The 18,032-nt window shown below is 39.3% G+C and overlaps 1 protein-coding gene across 16 annotated transcripts in view; it reads left to right on the top strand.

Moving 5' to 3' along the window:
* The window catches only part of LOC138758107 (calcium/calmodulin-dependent protein kinase type II subunit delta), a 461,931-nt gene that overhangs the window by 310,430 nt on the left and 133,469 nt on the right, over positions 1-18,032 (top strand). For all 16 annotated transcript variants that reach the window (XM_069926557.1, XM_069926558.1, XM_069926551.1 and 13 more), the window contains 3 exons: positions 1,213-1,315; positions 11,463-11,546; positions 15,929-16,023. In XM_069926557.1, coding sequence (XP_069782658.1) covers positions 1,213-1,315; positions 11,463-11,546; positions 15,929-16,023 — 282 coding nt within the window. The remainder of the gene's footprint in view (positions 1-1,212; positions 1,316-11,462; positions 11,547-15,928; positions 16,024-18,032) is intronic.

Below are 18,032 nucleotides of genomic sequence, written 5' to 3'. Positions count from 1 at the left end.
ATTGGGTGGCACAGAGGACATGTTACAGATATTTGGTTAGGCTACATTTGGAATTCTGTGTGAAGTTCTGGTCGCTGCATTACAGGAAGGATGTGGAAAGGGTACAGAAGAGGTTTCTAAGGATATTGCATGGTTCACCAGGTCTGATTTATGGGGAAAAATTGGACAAATTTGGATTATTTCCTCTGGACTGTAGGAGCCATGGGGTGGCCTGACAAGAGGTTTATAAAATTCTGAGAGCTATTGATAGAGTAGACAGTCAGAATCTTTTCCTCGAGGCAAAAATGTCACACATGTTAAGGGAGCGGTAAGAAATTTAAAAGAAATGTGTGGGACAAATATTTTATATAGAGAATGGAAGGTACTGGGAATGGACTGCTTGGTGATGGAAGCAAATACAATAGCATGCTTCTATATGGAGACAAGAATATGAAGGGAATGGGGCGATATTTATCAGGTGCAAGCATCTGAGTGTTAGTTTGATGTCCGATACAAACACATGGGTTGAAGGGCATATTCCTGTCCCTTTGTGAGAGAGACGGTGTGTTTCCATGTCGCCTCAAATTGAGAATGAGAGAGGTAAATTGCTCCCTGCTTCTGAGATCAATTGATCCTGTGGCTTGAGCTTTTTTTTGTTTATCCAATCTGGATACTCTTTGGTTTCCTGAGCATTGAAAATTTTATTCTACCACAAAGCATCCACAATCCTCTGGGTTTGTGGATGTACAATTCTTGTTTTATCTTTTTAAAATAATGATTAATAATATGAGTAAGTTCAGTGAAAAAAATTTGAGCAGCTAAAAACAAGAATAAAGATCAGAATAAAGTATTAACTTGCAATGTTTTAAATTAATAATTTTTGATTTATAGTCGGAATTGCAAGCTGTTCTGTCTCAATTGACAAGAACTTGGATTAAATGCTGAATGAGCAAGCCCAAAACATGATAAACCTGGTGATATGCCTGCTACATTGAGCAAAATGTTAATTAACTTTCCCATGGACTTCTTTATTGGAAGCTGATTGAGGAAGGTGGTTTACTGTATGGATTTTGTGCTTTGAAAAATTAGTGAAGCATCCTAATAGATTGGTGGCCATTTTGAAAAGAATTACAGGGCATGAACAGTTTGCTTCATTATAATTGTTCAAGAATGATTATGAATTGGAGCTATTTCTAAATCATATTTTTTCCTCTACGTTTTTTTTAAATGAAGCCAGAGAACTTGCTCCTAGCCAGCAAACTGAAGGGAGCAGCTGTAAAGCTGGCAGATTTTGGATTAGCAATTGAAGTCCAAGGAGACCAGCAAGCATGGTTTGGTGAGTATCTGGTAAAATTGATCAATCATTGATTGATGGCAGTTAACAGTTCACCTCGGTATGCCTTCCACACATTTTTTTTTTTTTTTTTAAATTTTTTTATTTTTCACACCATAAATCACATTAGCCATGATATACACTATTTCTTTTCACACATATACAGTGACTTTTTCTCCCCCCCCCCTTTCCTCCCAAACCATCCCCCCACCCCCCTCTCTCATCCATTTTAGGTATACAATCTAGGTTGCATTAAATCAGTCAGACAATGTTGTCATTCAACAAAAATACACCAGAAATTCTACTGAGTCCATTCTTTTCTTTCCTTCTCCTTCCATCAACTTAGGTAATGTTTGTCCCCGGTAGGTTTTCGCTATTGTATTTAATGTAAGGCTCCTATACTTGTTCGAATATTTCAATATTATTTCTTAACCAATATGTTATTTTTTCTAATGGAATACATTTATTCATTTAAATTTGGTAGTTTCTTCCTTTTAATTTGGTTATGTGTTCCATTAATATTTAAAGACATATAGTTCAGCGTAGCCCTTTTATATTTTGTTTATCTTCTCTTTCCGTTTTTCCATCATTACCTTTCCTCCTTTTCCATTTCTGTTTTCTTATTTTCAACTCTTTATAAGACAACATTCCTACAACATCTAACATTTTCCTTATTCTCCTATTTCTATCTTATTTATCCCCAATCTCCCCTTCACCTCCTGAGTTGTCCTTTATCCCTTGTCGGACAACCACATCTCCCCTCTCCATTTGGATTTGCGAATCCACTCGCAAGCGTCAACTGATTTTGCAGTGACCGCTATTTCCCCCCACCCCGCCTCCCCCAGAAAAGATTTCACTTTTCATATGTCACAAAGGTCCCTCTTTTAATTCCCTCCTTATTCTCTCTATTCCATTACCTTCCCTTATTAATTCTTGTCTATACTATCTCTATTTTCCTCTAAGTACAGCTACATTCATGTATGCTCATTGTCTCTATTCACTCTTATACCTCTTTACCTGCATACATATCAATCGTGATCATTTTTACTCTCATTACCCGTCTTCATCCCTCAGTCTATTTTTGTCTTTACCCACATACATATCAGTCGTGATCATTTTAACTCTCATTACCCGTCTTCCTCCCTCAGTCTATTTTTGTAATTGTTCTGCAAATTTTCGTGCTTCTTCTGGATCCGAGAATAGTCTGTTTTGTTGTCCTGGAATAAATATTTTCAATACCGCTGGATGCTTTAGTATAAATTTATACCCTTTCTTCCATAAAATCGCCTTTGCTGTATTGAACTCTTTTCTCTTCTTTAGGAGTTCAAAACTTATATCTGGATAAATGAAGATTTTTTGCCCTTTATACTCCAGTGGTTTGTTGCCCTCTCTTACTTTTTCCATTGTCTTCTCCAGTACCTTTTCTCTTGTAGTATATCTTAGGAATTTTACTACAATAGATCTTGGTTTTTGTTGTGGTTGTGGTTTAGAGGCCAATACTCTATGTGCCCTTTCTATTTCCATTTCATGCTGTAGTTCTGGACATCCTAGGGTCTTAGGGATCCACTCTTTTATAAACTCCCTCATATTCTTGCCTTCTTCATCTTCCTTAAGGCCCACTATCTTTATGTTATTTCTTCTGTTATGGTTTTCCATTGTATCTATTTTTTGAGCTAGTAGTTCTTGTGTCTCTTTAGTTTTTTTATTAGATTTCTCCAATTTCTTTTTTAAGTCTTCTACCTCCATTTCTGCTGCTACTGCCCGCTCTTCCATCTTGTCCATTTTTTTTCCCATTTCTGTAAAGGTCATCTCCATTTTAATTATTTTCTCCTCTGTGTTGTTTATTCTTTTTCTTAAATCCTTAAATTCCTGTGTTTGCCATTCTTTAAATGACTCCATGTATCCTCTAACAAGAGCAAGTATATCCTTTACCTTGCCTTTCCCTTTATCTATTTCACTGTATTCTTCCTCTTCTTCTTCCTCTGGGTTGGCCATCTGTTGTTTCTTTGGTGCCCTTTCCTCCTCTTCTTTCTTGTTTCTATTGTCTTCTGTGGTCTCTTCTTGCTGCAGGTGTTCTGCAGCTGTCGTTGCCGGCTGTGGAGATCGACTCCCCAGCTGGTTCCCCCTCCCGTCGGTGTGTTTTTTTTCATTCGCATCGCACATGCACGAGGAATCGCGCATGCGCGGTTGCGCACTTTTGCTCGGCTCTGCGAGCCATTTTTGTAGTCCATTATTTACCGACCTGAGGGAGCGGGTTTCTCTCTCCGCAGCGGGCCTCTTCGGACAGGTAAGGCCTTCACCTTTTTCCTCCTTTGTCTTCTCTTCCTCTCTTCTTACCGTTGCTTTCGACTTTTCTTTTTTTGTCGCCATCTTCTTTCCACCTTTATACTCACTTTTCTGTAACTTTTATTTCTGTGCCTTTGTGTTTTCTCTTGTTTTTCCCGACTTTTCTGGAGAGGGCTGGAGTTCACCGTCCGGCCACTACTCCATCGCGTGACTCCTCCCTTCCACACATTTTTGATGTTATGGCGTTCAGTATGAAGTGTTGCTCTTTGGAAGATCAAACCTGAGGGCAGAGTATTTGACTAATGGCAGGATTCTTAACAATGTCAAGGAGCAAAGTGATCTTGGGGTTCAAGTCCAATCTCAAGATAATGCACATGTTGACAGGGTAGTTAAGAAAGCTGATGGTATGCTGGCCTTCATTAGTCAGGTGATCGAGTTCAAGAGCCATGAGCCATAATGTTGAAGCTCTATAAAACTCTGGTTAGATTACACTTGGAGTGTTGCGTTCACTTCTGGTCGCCTCATTGCAGGAAGGATGTAGAAGTTTTAGAGAGGGTACAAAGGAGATTTACCAGAATGTTGCCTGAAATGAAGAACATGTCTTTTGAAACAAGGTTGACTGAGCTTGGGCTTTTCTCTTTGGAATGACGAAGGATGAGAGATTACTTACTAAAGATATATAAGGTTATAAGAGGCAGAGATGAGGTGGATACATAGTACTTTTTTTCCCAGGGAGGCAATAGCAAGTACCAGAGGACATCTGTTTAAGATGAGCAGAAGAAAGTAGGAGATACATCACAGGTATGTTTTTTTTTACACAGGGTGGTGGGTGTCTGGAATGCATTGCCCGAGGTGGAGACTGGTACAATCAGGACATTCAAAAGACTCTTTAATAGGCACGTGAATGTAAAACAAATAAAGGGTTATGGTTGTGTAATAGGGAAGAGTTCATTTGTTGTGGTGTTCATTTGTACAGGGCGGCATAATACCATAGACCTAAAGGATCTGTATTGTGCTGCAATGTCTATTCTTAGCAATCAATTAATGAATTTTCACAGGGACTTTTTTTAACATTCAGTACTTACATTATATATTCACAATGCAAAGCACCTTGAACATAGAACACAAAATAATACAGGATAGGTACAGGCCCTTCTCCTCCACAATCTTCATCTGTAGCACCACCAGTCTGTGTTCTTAGCCCCCCACACTACTCACTTTACATCTACGAATATGTGGCTTGGTATGATAATAGCACCGCCTACAAATTTGCTGACAACGCCACAGTAGTGGATTGTATAAAGAAAGATAATAAGTCAGCATACAGGAGGGAGATTGAAAACTTGGCTGAATGGTGCACCAACAACAACCTCGCACTCAATGTCACCAAACCGAAGTTGCTGATTGTTTACTTATGGAAGGGAAAGCCAGAGATGTGCAATCCAGTGATCATTGGGGGATCAGAGATGGAGAGGGTGATGATCTTTCCTGGACCCAACCCACTAAAGGCATCATGAAGAAAGCATTTCAGCACCTCTTCTTCCTCAGAAGTTTGCGGGTGTTTAGTATGATACCAGAAACCCTGGCAAATTTCTACAGAGGTGTGGTGAAACGTGTGCTGACTGGCTGCAACATGGTCTTGTAGAGGGACACCAAAACCCCTGAACGTACAGCCCTGAAAAAGGTAATGGGCACAGCCCAGGACATCACAGGCAAAACCCTCCCCACTATAGATAAAATCTACAGGGAAGGCTGCCAATACAGAACAGCAGCAATCATCAAGGATCCACACACACTCTTCTCTCTGCTACCTTCAGAAAAGCCACAAGACTCGCACCACCAGGTTCAGGAACAGCTGCTCCCCCTCCACCATCAGACTCCTCAACAACAAACTCAATCAGGGGCTCATTTAAGGACTCTTACTTGTGCACCTTTTTAAAAAAGTTCTCTCTGTATTGCACAGTTTGTTTACATTTGTTATCTGTTTATAGTTCTTTGTTGTTTAAATGTATATGCTGTGTACAGTTCTGTTTTGCACGATCAAAAGGACCGCGCCTCCAGAAAAAGAATCTCAGAGTTGTATGTGATGTCATGTATGTACTTTGACAATAAATCTGAAATCTCAGCCCACAATATCTCTGCCAACTACAATCCCAATTTAACTCGTTCCATTTGCCTGAACGTGGTCTATGTCCATCCATCCACTCTATACCTATCCAAATAATCTTTTCAAATATTGTTATTGTATGTACTTTCACTAGCTCCCCAGCAGCAGGTTTCAAGCTCTTACCATTCTGTGCAATGAAAAGGTTGCCTCACAATAAACTTACCTCCTCACCTTGAGAGAGAAGAAGAGAGTGAGTTAAGAACAACAAGGAAGGCAAAGGAAGTTTGTTGAAGTAGAACAAGATGGTGAAGGATAATTGTCAAGATAAGACGGATAAAATTTGTTGTGTTTATTTTAATCCAAAAAGCCCGGTGGGGAAAGCAGACGAGTCTAGGGCAGTGGTTCTCAACCTTTTTCTTTCCATTCACATACCACTTTAAGTACTCCTTATGCCATAGGTGCTCTGTGATTAGTAAGGGATTGATTAAGGTGTGGAAAGAAAAAGGGCATGAACAGGTACAGAACAATGAACATAGTAGCAATAATGGAGACTTGGTTAAAAGAAAGCCAAGATTGTCAATTTGATGCTCTGGGTACAGTAGTTATTGATGTGATGAAATAGTGGGAAGATATTTGGGAGGGTGAGAATTGCAGCAATATTAGTATAGAAAGCCAGAAAAAACAAGGGCAGATCTTAAATGGTTTTTTTGCATCTATTTTTACTCAAGAAACTGGCACAAAGGCTAGGGAAATGAGGCAAACAAGTAGTGAGGTCATGGAACCTATACAGAGTCTTAACACAAATAAGAAGAGTGGATAAATCCACTGACAAGATATTTCCTTGCACTTTATGGAGGCTAGTACAGAAATTACACAGGCCCTGACAGAGTTGTTTTAAATGTCCTTTGCCATAGGTGTGGTGCCAGAATATTGGAGGGTTATGTTGTTCCGTTTTTTTTAAAAAAGGACTCCAAAAATAACCAGGAAATTACCGGTTAGCCTGATGTCAGTATTAAGGAAGTTATTGGAAGGTGTTCTAAGAGATCGGATATACAAGTATTTGGATAGGCAGGGACTGATGAGTGACAACATTGGCTTTGTGCATGGTAGGTGCTGTTTATCCAATATTAGAGGTTTTAAAGGAGTTTGCCAGGTAAGTTGATGAAGGAAAGGCTGTGGATGTTGTCTACATGGTCTTTAGTAAGGCCTTTGACAAGATTCCACATGGGAGGATAGTGAGGAAGGTTCAGATGCTCGGTATAGTAAAGTGTTAAACTGGATTTGACATTGGCTTTAGGGGAGAAGCCTGAGAGTTGTCAGGTATTGTTGCCTCTCAAACTTGAAAGATACTGTAGGGTATGGTTGCCTTTCAGGGATCGGTGCTGGGTCCATTGTTGTTTGTCGTCTATATCACTGTTTTTGATAATAATGTGGTAAATTGGATCAGCATGCTGACAAGTGACACAAATATTGAGGTCTAATAAATAGCGAGAAAGACTTCATAAGTCAAAGTGTTGAGTACAGGAGTTGGAATGTTTTTGTAAAGTTGTATTAGACATTGGTGAGGCCAAATTTGGAGCATTGTGTGCAGGATTGGTCACCTAACGACAGGAAAAATGTCAATAAGACTGAAAGAATGCAGAGAAGATTTACTAGGATGTTGCTGGGACTTGAGGAACTGAGTTGCAGAGAAGGGTTAAACAGGTTTGGACTTCATTCCCTGGAGTGTAGAAGAATGAGGGGAAATTTGAGAGAGGTATTCAAAATTATGTGGATGAGGATAGATGAGATATAAACTAGAGGGCATGGGTTAAAGATGATAAGGGAGAAGTTTAGGGTGAAGATCAGGAAGAGCATCTTTCCACAGAGAGTAGTGGGAGTGTGGAATGAGCTACCTGCTGAGGTGGTGAATGCAGGCTCAATTTTAACATTTAAGAAAAATGTTCAATGGTTCTAATCAGGCTTTTTTCCACTCCCATCAGGTTTATGTACTTCTCCTTACTCCATTGATCATAAACTTCTTTGATGCCACAAGGAGACCTGTCTTCATTATTGAAACCACTTTTTTTGTCTCGCACCACAACAATTGTGAATATTTATCACATTTTTAAAAATATTATCTCTTCCGTTTGGTAATTTAATATATACAATTGGAGTTTTTTTACAAAGTACCTGTTAGCTGCAGCAAGTCTGAATTTCAGGCAAATATATGGGGGTTAGATTTACTGTATATAGTGAAACTGCAGACACTGTGGTTGTAGTAAAAACACACTGTAAATGCTGAATGAACTCGACTGGTCTCACAGCATCCATAGGAGGTAAAGATAAATTTCCATCGTTTTGGGCCTGATCCCTTCTTCAAAGTATGAGAGTAGCATGAAGTGCAGATGGAGATTAGTGAGAGAGACTCTTACAGAATTCCCTCTTGAAGACACGAGGAGAACTTCTTCAGAGTAGGTATTTTTGAAGGGCTCAAGCCCAAAACGTTGGTAATATATCTACCTCTTATGGATGTTTGAGACTGGCTGAGTTCCTCCTGCATTACGATAGATTTATATGGGTCAGCAAACATTGTGCACTAAAGAGTCTCTACTGTGCTCTTCTATGATCTATCTACATTATAGTTGTGTATGACAGTGAGCTTATTGTTACTCTATGAATCCCAGAATATTGCGGGAAGTCAGGAAGGAAGTTGTTGGAGCCTTGACAGAAATTTTATACTCTTTGCTGTTAACGAAAGTTCTAGAAATGACAAACAGAACAATGCATCACCATACTTGACCTTTGGCCCATGATGTTGCACTGAGCAATATAAACCTACTCTACACTAATCTCACCCATATGTCCTTCACTGTCCATATAGCTTCATTTATTTTTCATCCATTGTCTAACAGTCTTTTATACATCCCTATTTATCACCCTTCACCACCATCTCCAGCAGTGCATTTCAGGGGCCTCATGTTTTTTTTAAAATAACCTAACTCTTAACATCTCCCTGCACTTTTCTCCACACTCCTTAAATTGATGTCCTCTGGTATTGGCCATTGCCGCTCTTTGAAAAAGGTTCTGACTGACGATGCCTCTTGTAATCTTATGCACCTCTATTAAGTCCCTTTTCATCCTCTGTTGCTCCAAAGAGAGAAACTGTAGCTCACTCAACTATTTCAAAAATATTAGGCAACCAGAATCAAACACAATACTTTATACTTGCACACTATACTTCATCCGTCACTTCTCCGCCCAACTCTACGTCATGTCTATATCCATTGTAACCTACAACAACCATCTACACTCTCCACAGCATCTCAAATTATCTGACCCACTCCTTCACTTCCTTATCAAAGTCACAAAGAGTTGATCCTGATGGATAATATGCAGTTATTTAAAGTGGGCCATGAGGATAATCCAAGTAACTAAAGGTTGCAGACATGGCCTAACTAAATTTTCTATATAATTGGTACGTAACCTCCAAGTTTTATGTATTCCTTGCCCAACTAATGAAAGCCATTATCCCCTGTGCCTTCTTAACGATGTCTTCCACTTGCACTGCTCCCTTTAAAAGATCTCGGGTCTTGTGCGCCAAAGTCTGTCTGCTGCAATAACGTGTATCTCCCAGTGGCCACCCATTTCAATTCTCCATCCCACTTCCTTGCCGACATGTTTGTCTATGGTCTCATGTGCTGCCAGACTGAGACCAGCCATAAATTGGAGGAACAACACGTCAATTTCCGGCTGGGCACCTTCCAACCAGATGGCATAAATATCGACTTCTCTGGCTTTTCATTAAAATTCCCCCCCCCCCCCACCTCTTTACTTCCCTCCATCATCTCTCCATTGCCTGTTTCATTTCTCACAGATATAATAAATTCAATCTAGACCCTTATCGCATCCATTTAACACCTTTGTTGCTTTGGATTCCTCCCCCATTGTTTGAATTCTGTGGCTTTCTGTTACATCCTGCTTTTTCTGATTTTTCCTTAAAGATGGGCTCAGGCCAGAAATGTCGGCAATATATTTTTGTCAAAAAGATTCAAGATGCTGAATAAACCAGATGAGTTCGTCCAGCATTTCAGTTTTCTTACTACAATCACAGTGTCTTCAGCCTATCACATTTCTCTCACCACTAGTAACGGACATCTTAATTAAATCTTAATCCTAACTAGTTATCCTAGTCATTAAAACACTTCTTCCATTATCCGCTGTCTCCAGATTACAAATGATCAGTGATTGAACAGGTTAGAAGAAGGAGGAAGGTGCCCATGGAAGGGAAACATCAGGGAGCAATCGTGTTGATCCCATCATCTGCTGTTCCACTCTCCCCTCTCACCAGCAAATGGACTTTCACTGGGGAAAGTGCAAAGTGATGCACTTTGGGAAGTTAACCCAGGGCAGCATAAAGCATTGAATAGCAGGGCCTTGTGAAGTAATAATACAGCAGAGACCAAGGGATGCAGGTACATTGTTCCCTGACAGTGGCAAAGCAGGTAGACAAGGTGGTGAATGAGTCATGGTATGCTTGCCTTCATCAGATGGGACACTGAGTACAAAAGTTAGGACAACACATTTCAGACGATACAAGACATTAGTGAGACCACATCTGGAATATTTAGCCCTCTTTTTTTATCAGCATTCTGTCCATTTTGATAGATTTATGGACGGGAGGGATACAGATTGATTTGGATCAAATAGGATTAGCCCAGAATGAGAAATTGGTCATCATGGATTAGTTGGGCTGAAGGGTCTGTTCTATGCCATATGATTCTACATGACAATGTGATTAAGCTAGAGAGGGTATATAAGATTCATAAGGATGTTACCAAGACAGAAGGGTTTAAGTTATTTGGATAGACTACCTGGTTCTCTTATCATGAGGCCCTCTGTGCCAAACTATTATTCCGCTTGGTCCCATAGCCCTCTATATCTCTTCCATCCATGTACATATCCAATCAATAAATGTCAAAACTGAATTCACATCCACCACCTCTGCTGGCAGCTCATTCCACATTTTCACCCTATTCTGAGTGAATAGGTTTCCCCTAATGTTCCCCTTAAACATTTCACCTTTCATCCTTAACCCATGTCCTCTAGTTGTGGTCTCACCTAACCTCAGATGCCTGCTTGCATCTACCCTATCTTACAATTTTGTACACCTCGATCAAATCTCCCTTCATTCTCCAGTACTCCGGGGAATAAAGACCTAATCTATTCAACCTTTCCCTGTAACTGAACTCCTTAAGTTCTGGCAACATTTGTAAATTTTCTCTGCACTCCTTCAATCTTACTGATATCTTTCCTATAGGTATGTGAGTAAAACTGTACACAATACTCAAAATCTTGTTTATCAAGGTCTTATACAACTTTATCACACATCCCAACTCCTATATTCAAAATTTTGATTTATAATGGGAACTGTAATGTACGCTTGCATGCTGTTTACTTATTGGTGTTGACTTGCTAGACTGCTTGTGAGATTAAACCTTCTCACTATACTACCTGGATTAATGTGAAAATAAACTTGAATGCTAACTTGAACTATGTATTCCAAATCAACAAAAATGTGTTTCAACTTACTTCAAGGCTATTAAATGTTATTATTCACATCAGGTTTAGATTCATAATTTGAAGTAAACAATTTATGTCTGGTCCCACACAAAAAAAAGAGGTGAAGTTAAAAAAAATGCAGTTGTGCAAATATTAAGCAGTTGATGAATGTGAAAAATTTACCAGATTTCAAATTCAAACTCAATAAATCCACAGGTTTTGCTGGTACACCAGGATATCTTTCTCCTGAAGTATTAAGAAAAGATCCATATGGAAAGCCAGTTGACATGTGGGCTTGCGGTAAGTAAAATGCATCATTTCAATTGAATCATACACTGGAAAGGAAGTTTGGCCAATGTTGTTTTATCCTTATGATATAGAAAGATAATTCATAAGTTAAAAATGGCCATAAGAATTTGAAGCAAGGATAAGCCTTTCATTCCTTTATTTCAAGCTCTGGCATAAGGTCATACTGTCTATGCTGCAGTAGCGCCATTATCCATTGTTTTCTTTAACATCCAAAGTTATCATTAGAAATAGAAGCAAGAGTGGGCCATCTGTCCAGTTGAGCCTGCTCCACCATTCAAAAAGATATGACTGATCTGGCTGTGCACTTAGCTCCAGTTACCTGTCTGTTCCGCATAATCCTTAATTCCTCTATTCTTCAAAAGCCAACCTATGTCTTCAACATGTTCAATGAGGCACTCTCCACTGCTTCCTCGAGCAGAGACTTAACAGGTTCACTACCCTCTGGAAGAAGTTGTTCATCCCTCCCCTGAATCTTGAGGTTATGCCCCCTAGTTCTAGTCTCACCTACTAGTGGAAACAACCTCCTTGCTTCTATCTTTTCTATTCCTTTCATATTTTGTATATCTCTAGCAAATCCCCCCTCATCCTTCTAAACTCCAATGAGTATTGTCACAGACTACAGAATCTTTCTTCATAATATAACCCCTTCATTTCCAGAATCAACCCAGTGAACCTCCTCTGCACAACCTCTAAAGCTAGTATATTCTTTCTCAAGTAAGGAGACAAGAATGACAGACAGCCTTACCAGAATCCTGTACAGTTGCACAGAACCTCCTTGCTGTCAAATTACAACCCTGTAGCAATGAGAGTCAACATCCTACACCTACAAGCAAACTTTTTGTGATTCATGAACAGGTCTGTTTGCACCCAGAATGCTGCAATTTTTCACCATTTAAATAATAGTCTAATCTTCTACTTTTCTTTCCAAAATAGATGACCTCGCATTTACTGACATCATCTCCAGGTCCTTACCAATCAATATTTCTCTGCAGACTTTGTGTCCTCTACACAATTTGCTTTTCCACTTAATTTAGTGTCATCAGCAAATTTAGATCCACCACATGATTCCCCTTCTAAATAATTTAAATATATCGTGAATAATTGTGGGCCCAGCACCATCACGTGCAGCATGTCATTAACCAGTTATTACCAACTAGAGGAAGACCCATTTATCCTAACTCTCTACCTTCTGTTAGTTAACCAGTCTCTTATCTATCCCAGTTCATTACCCCCAAATAGTGTGCCTCTTTATGAAGTATTCTCTGCAGCACCCTTGCAGCATTGTTTATTCAAGATGGAGATTCACGGAACTTTGGGTTTTACAGTCCTCTTGGTCAAAAAATTCCAAGCATTTATTGGCCAATAGGTGAAGAAGTTCCTTCTTCTAAATAAGCCAATGAAGGGAAATGTAAACACTATATCTACTCAGTCAAGACTCATAAGAAAATGGTATGTTTCAATTAGATCATCTCTTCTAACTCTATACAGTATGGGCCGAGTTGGAATTAGATAATTCCACCCTCATTCCCCTTCAGCCATCCTAAGAATCAGTTTGATGAACTTCTGTTGCACTCGCCCTGTGGCAAGTTTACATTTAAAGTCATAGAGCAAAGAACAGGCCCTTTGGCACGACTCATCCATGTTGTATTTCTGGGCTTTTCCCATTTTACTTCTTTTGGGTCTGTATCCTTCTAAGCCCTCCTGATCATAAATCTGTCCATTAAACTCACCAGGTGTCTATGTAATTATTATGCAAGAAACGCCTGGTCATATACTTACATAGTGAGCACAGTCCAATGCAAATATTCCACATGCTGTCTCCTGTGGTGTTCATATAATTCCAATAAGAACCTCCTTCTATCAGGGATGCTTGAATAAAATTAAAATATGACAGCAACATTAGAATGGGAAAAATGGAGAAAATAAAATGTGATTAAGTGTAATGTATTTGATCGTCAGTGGACTAAAGGCCCTTTTGCCCTATGAATCTATTGCTCTGTGATAGAACATAAAGCAATACAGCACAGTATAGGCTCTTCAACCCTCGATGTTGTGCTGACCTATATATTCCCTGCCAAAAAAAAGTACTAAATCCTCCCTACCCCATAACCCTCTATTTTTCTTTCATCCACGTGTCTGTCTAAGAGTCTGTTAAATGCCTCAAATGTTTCAGCTTCTACCATCATCCCCGACAAGGCATTCCAGGCACCCACAGCTCTCTGTGAAAACTTCCCTCCCTTAGCTTTGTACATATGTCCTCTGATGCTGGATGTCCACCCTATCAATGCCTCTCATAATCTTGTAGAGCTCTATCAAGTCTCCTCTCATCCTTTTGCGCTCTAAAGTGAAAAGTCCCAGCTCTGCTACCCTTGCCTCGTAAGACGTTTCCTCTTCCAGGCAATATCCTGGTAAATCTCCTGCACCCTTTCCGTAGCTTCCACATCCTTCCTATAATGAGGTGACCAGAACTAAACACAATACTCCTAAGTGTGGTCTCACCAAGGATTTGTAGAGTTGTAATATGACCTCTCTACTCTTGAATTCAATCTCCCTATGAATGAATTCCAGCATAGGCCTTCTTAACTATTCTATCGACCTGTGCGGCGACCTTGAGCAATGTATGCATTGCACCCCAAGGTCTCTCTGTTCATCCACACTCTTAAGTAACCGACCATTAACTCTGTACTCAGCCTTCTGGTTATTCCTTCCATATTGCATCACCTCACACTTATCTGGATTGAAATCTATCTGCCACTTTTCTGCCCAACTCTGCATCCTATCTACATCAACTTGTAACCTTCAACAACCTTCAGCTCCATCCACAATTCCTTTAACCTTCATGCCATCCGCAAACTTGCTGACCTATCCTTCCGCTTCTTCATCCAGTCATTTATAAAAATCACAAAGAGCTGAGGTCCCAGATCCATGCGGCACCTCAGGGAGAATACTTTCCTTCCTCTACTACTCTTTGCTTGCTTCCTACAAGCCAATTTTTTATCCATACCCCCAATTTTCCACTGATTTCATGACTCATGACTTTCTGGATGAGCAAAAGATGCTTTCTTGCCTGAATCTATGAAAGGCTGTGGGATGTTTAAATGGACGTGGTTTCAATAACCTTGTAGGAAACTTGCTCTCAGTTGGAGCTAAATTTTTATACTTTTAGTTCAGATTTCAAAATTTTGGTGAACCCCACTTTCTTAATTCTCAAAATCACAACAACGTGTGCTGAAAATGCTATAATACTTTGGGAGCCAAAGATTGACCTTAATGACCATCAGCAAGACCTTTGGGATAGCAGCAGTAGTACCTTGTGTTAAAGTTTTGTTCCTTTCAACCTTGGTACAAATGTCAGCTCCTCAACATTAATAAGAGTATTACTTTATTAGTTTTGCAAAACTTGAGAACCCATTTAACACAGTTCCTGCAGGAAATGAATTTGTCAACTCTTCTGCTTCTCTACAGTTCTTTAGGTCTTCTCTGTTCTTTTTCATTAGCTTGATCTCAGCCTATGGTCGAGCTGGTTCCTGTTCTTAACTCCTTTTTTCTGACTCAGACACCAGCCAGCATTGTGAAACCATTGGCTTTGATCATACATTTTTACAACTCATTCGGCTGGCACCCAAAGGATATTGCAGTTCCTATTACTGAGAACTCTTGCTGACCTAAAATAAGGCACCAATATTTGGAACCTGGTACATATGTAAAACACATGGTTTTACATTTTTCCATCATACTCCACAAATATGGATATCCTTTTTTTAAAACATCAAAGAGAAACATTGCCCTCAGGCATTAGGTTATTACTAACTCTTTGCATTTCATCTTCCTGGGTATTGTTCTTGCAAGTCACATGATCTGGGAACTTCAGGCTTTTCGAAATTTATTAGCTCTGATATGCATCATGGGGCCCATCACTTAAAGTATTTGCAACCCTCTCAACATTCTTTCACGAGGCAGCAAGACACATGTACCTTAATTAAAATTGATCAATCTCCATTAGGCAGACCCACACTAGCATATCTCCAACTCTACACCGATTCTGCATACAAATGTTATATGTTAGTCTTGGCTACTGTGGCTTTTGAGATCCATTTATTTTCTCCTATTGGATGTCAGGTAATTTAGGCCATGTTTCTCAAAAGCAACAAATCAATATAATTGATATTGATTTGGATGCCATTCCTGGTAACTAATTTTCAGTCACATTAAGGTTGCAGCTCCATAATTTGAAACAAGTTGATGACAATTAATAATTATTAAATATTAGTTCTGTTTTTTTCTCAAACATAATTTCTAAGAGTTAACTACCTTCTATGGTTATTGATCATGAAAGCAGCTTAGAGATTTCAATATTTTCTTGACTTCTGCAGGTGTTATTCTGTACATACTGCTGGTTGGTTACCCTCCATTCTGGGATGAAGATCAGCACCGACTGTATCAACAGATCAAAGCTGGTGCTTATGATGTGAGTAAATTGACTACCTCTCACTAATTCAAGAACTTGAAGATATGTATGTACAGGACATGAATTCAGCTACCACTGTTTTTGATTGACATCTTGGATCTCATTTGGCAGAGTAACCTATCTGCCCAGAGTTTAGTATCTCAATCAGACACCTTGGGTTCAAGTTACGTTTGAATTCTGGAGCATCCCTTGTGATGACTAAACTATCCTATGCTTCTGTAATATCATTATTGATTAGATATTCCCTGTTCAATTCATAATATTTCAATGGGAAAATTGCTGACATGTCTGATTTTCCAATAAGTAGGAGGCAATATAAAGAGCAAAGATTTAACCTCAATGTGAATTAAAATGGTGATCAACAGTTAAGGAATTAGGTTCAAGTTATTCTTTGATTCCAGTTTCCTTTTGAATTGGTTTGAGCCTTTGCAAGTTTGTAGCCCACATTGAAACATCACAGAGGCATGAACTTGAGAGTATTCATTTGGGAAACATTTTTGTCCAGTTAAAAAATGAGCAGTTTTGGTTTATGGAGACAATTCCACAATTTCCTATATTAAAGTCTGTAATTCCATCATCTTTATATTGTAGTAAAACACAAAAGTCCGCAGACACCGTTGTTGAAGTAAAAACACAATGCTGGAGAAACTCAGCAGATCAAGCAGTGTCCTTCATATAGCAAAGATTAAGATACATAACCAGTGTTTCGGGCTTGAGCCCTTCATCACTGCTGCTGAATTTCCCTTTTCAAGGAGAAAAATCTATCAGTTTATTTTTGAATACTTCATTTTCATTTTGTGGACAGCATCTATCAAAAATTGAAACGAAAGATCAATGGTACAAGTTGTCCATATCTACAAACAACCCCATCCCCCCTCCCAAGGTCTCTCTGTTCACCAAACAAAGCCCCAAAGTAGAAAAAAGAACAGAAGAGAAGATACAGGTACACAATCCTTTATCCTGACATCTAAAATCCAGAAAGCTCCAAAAATTGGCAAGTGGGGAGAGAGACGGCAGCACAAGTCAGGTGGGCAAGTGGGAGAGACCAGCAGCGCGAGTCGGGCAGGCGAGAGACCAGCAGCACAAGTCGGGCAGGTGAGGGGGGGGGGAGACTGGCAGCGCGAGGTGGGGCGGGGGGGGAGACGGCAGTGCGACCGGAAGGTGGTGGGGGTGGATATGGCAGCACAATTCGGGTGGGCTTAAATCTGGCTTTCTGAAATCCGGATAAAGGATTGTGCACATGTATATATGAAAAAAGAAAAACAAAGAAGCAAGAAAGAAAAAAGAAAGAACTGCCGGGATCCAGAATCCAGTTTGTTGGATATAATTTTTTTTCTTAGCTAGTTCTCTAGTAGGGACATAGAACTCAGAAACAGAATAGGTGACCCTAAATATTCAAATCTGCATTGTGCTAAAATGGCTGCCATACCTGCAAAAACTTGTTATAACTTCTTCCTTAAATTGTAAGTAATTTTCTCCAGGGGAACGCAACTATGCATTTCCACGTACCATCAGGCTATATCCTGAGGGGAATCAAACTTTCAAGTAACCACAATATATTTTTTGGCCACTGCTAATACAATTTTAAGAAATTCTAATTGATACTTGGAAAGTTTCATTTTGGATTTTATGTCCACAGTATTTCCTAAGAGTAACAATTCTGGATTTTGTGATAATTGTTTGCCAATAATTTGATGTAATAAAATTCTTAAATTTTCTCAGAAGGGTTTTCACTTCAGTGCATGACCAGGTGGAAGGTAAAAAAGTTCCTGTTCCTTCACTGCATCTAAAACATATCCAATGTATCAGAATATAATTTATGCAACTTATGCATGGTAAGATATAGATGATGCAAAAAATTACATTGCACCAACCTATATCTTACATTAATTGTATTGGTCATGCAATCCTGACATAAATCGGACCAGTTCTTATCACAATACTAATATTCAAGTCTGATTCCCATCTTTGTTTTGATTTATATAACTCCTGCTTAAAGGTGCCCGAAT

The sequence above is a fragment of the Narcine bancroftii genome, chromosome 3, assembly GCF_036971445.1.
Source record: "Narcine bancroftii isolate sNarBan1 chromosome 3, sNarBan1.hap1, whole genome shotgun sequence".
Classification (NCBI taxonomy): domain Eukaryota; kingdom Metazoa; phylum Chordata; class Chondrichthyes; order Torpediniformes; family Narcinidae; genus Narcine; species Narcine bancroftii.
This window is presented reverse-complemented; position numbering and strand designations above follow the sequence as displayed.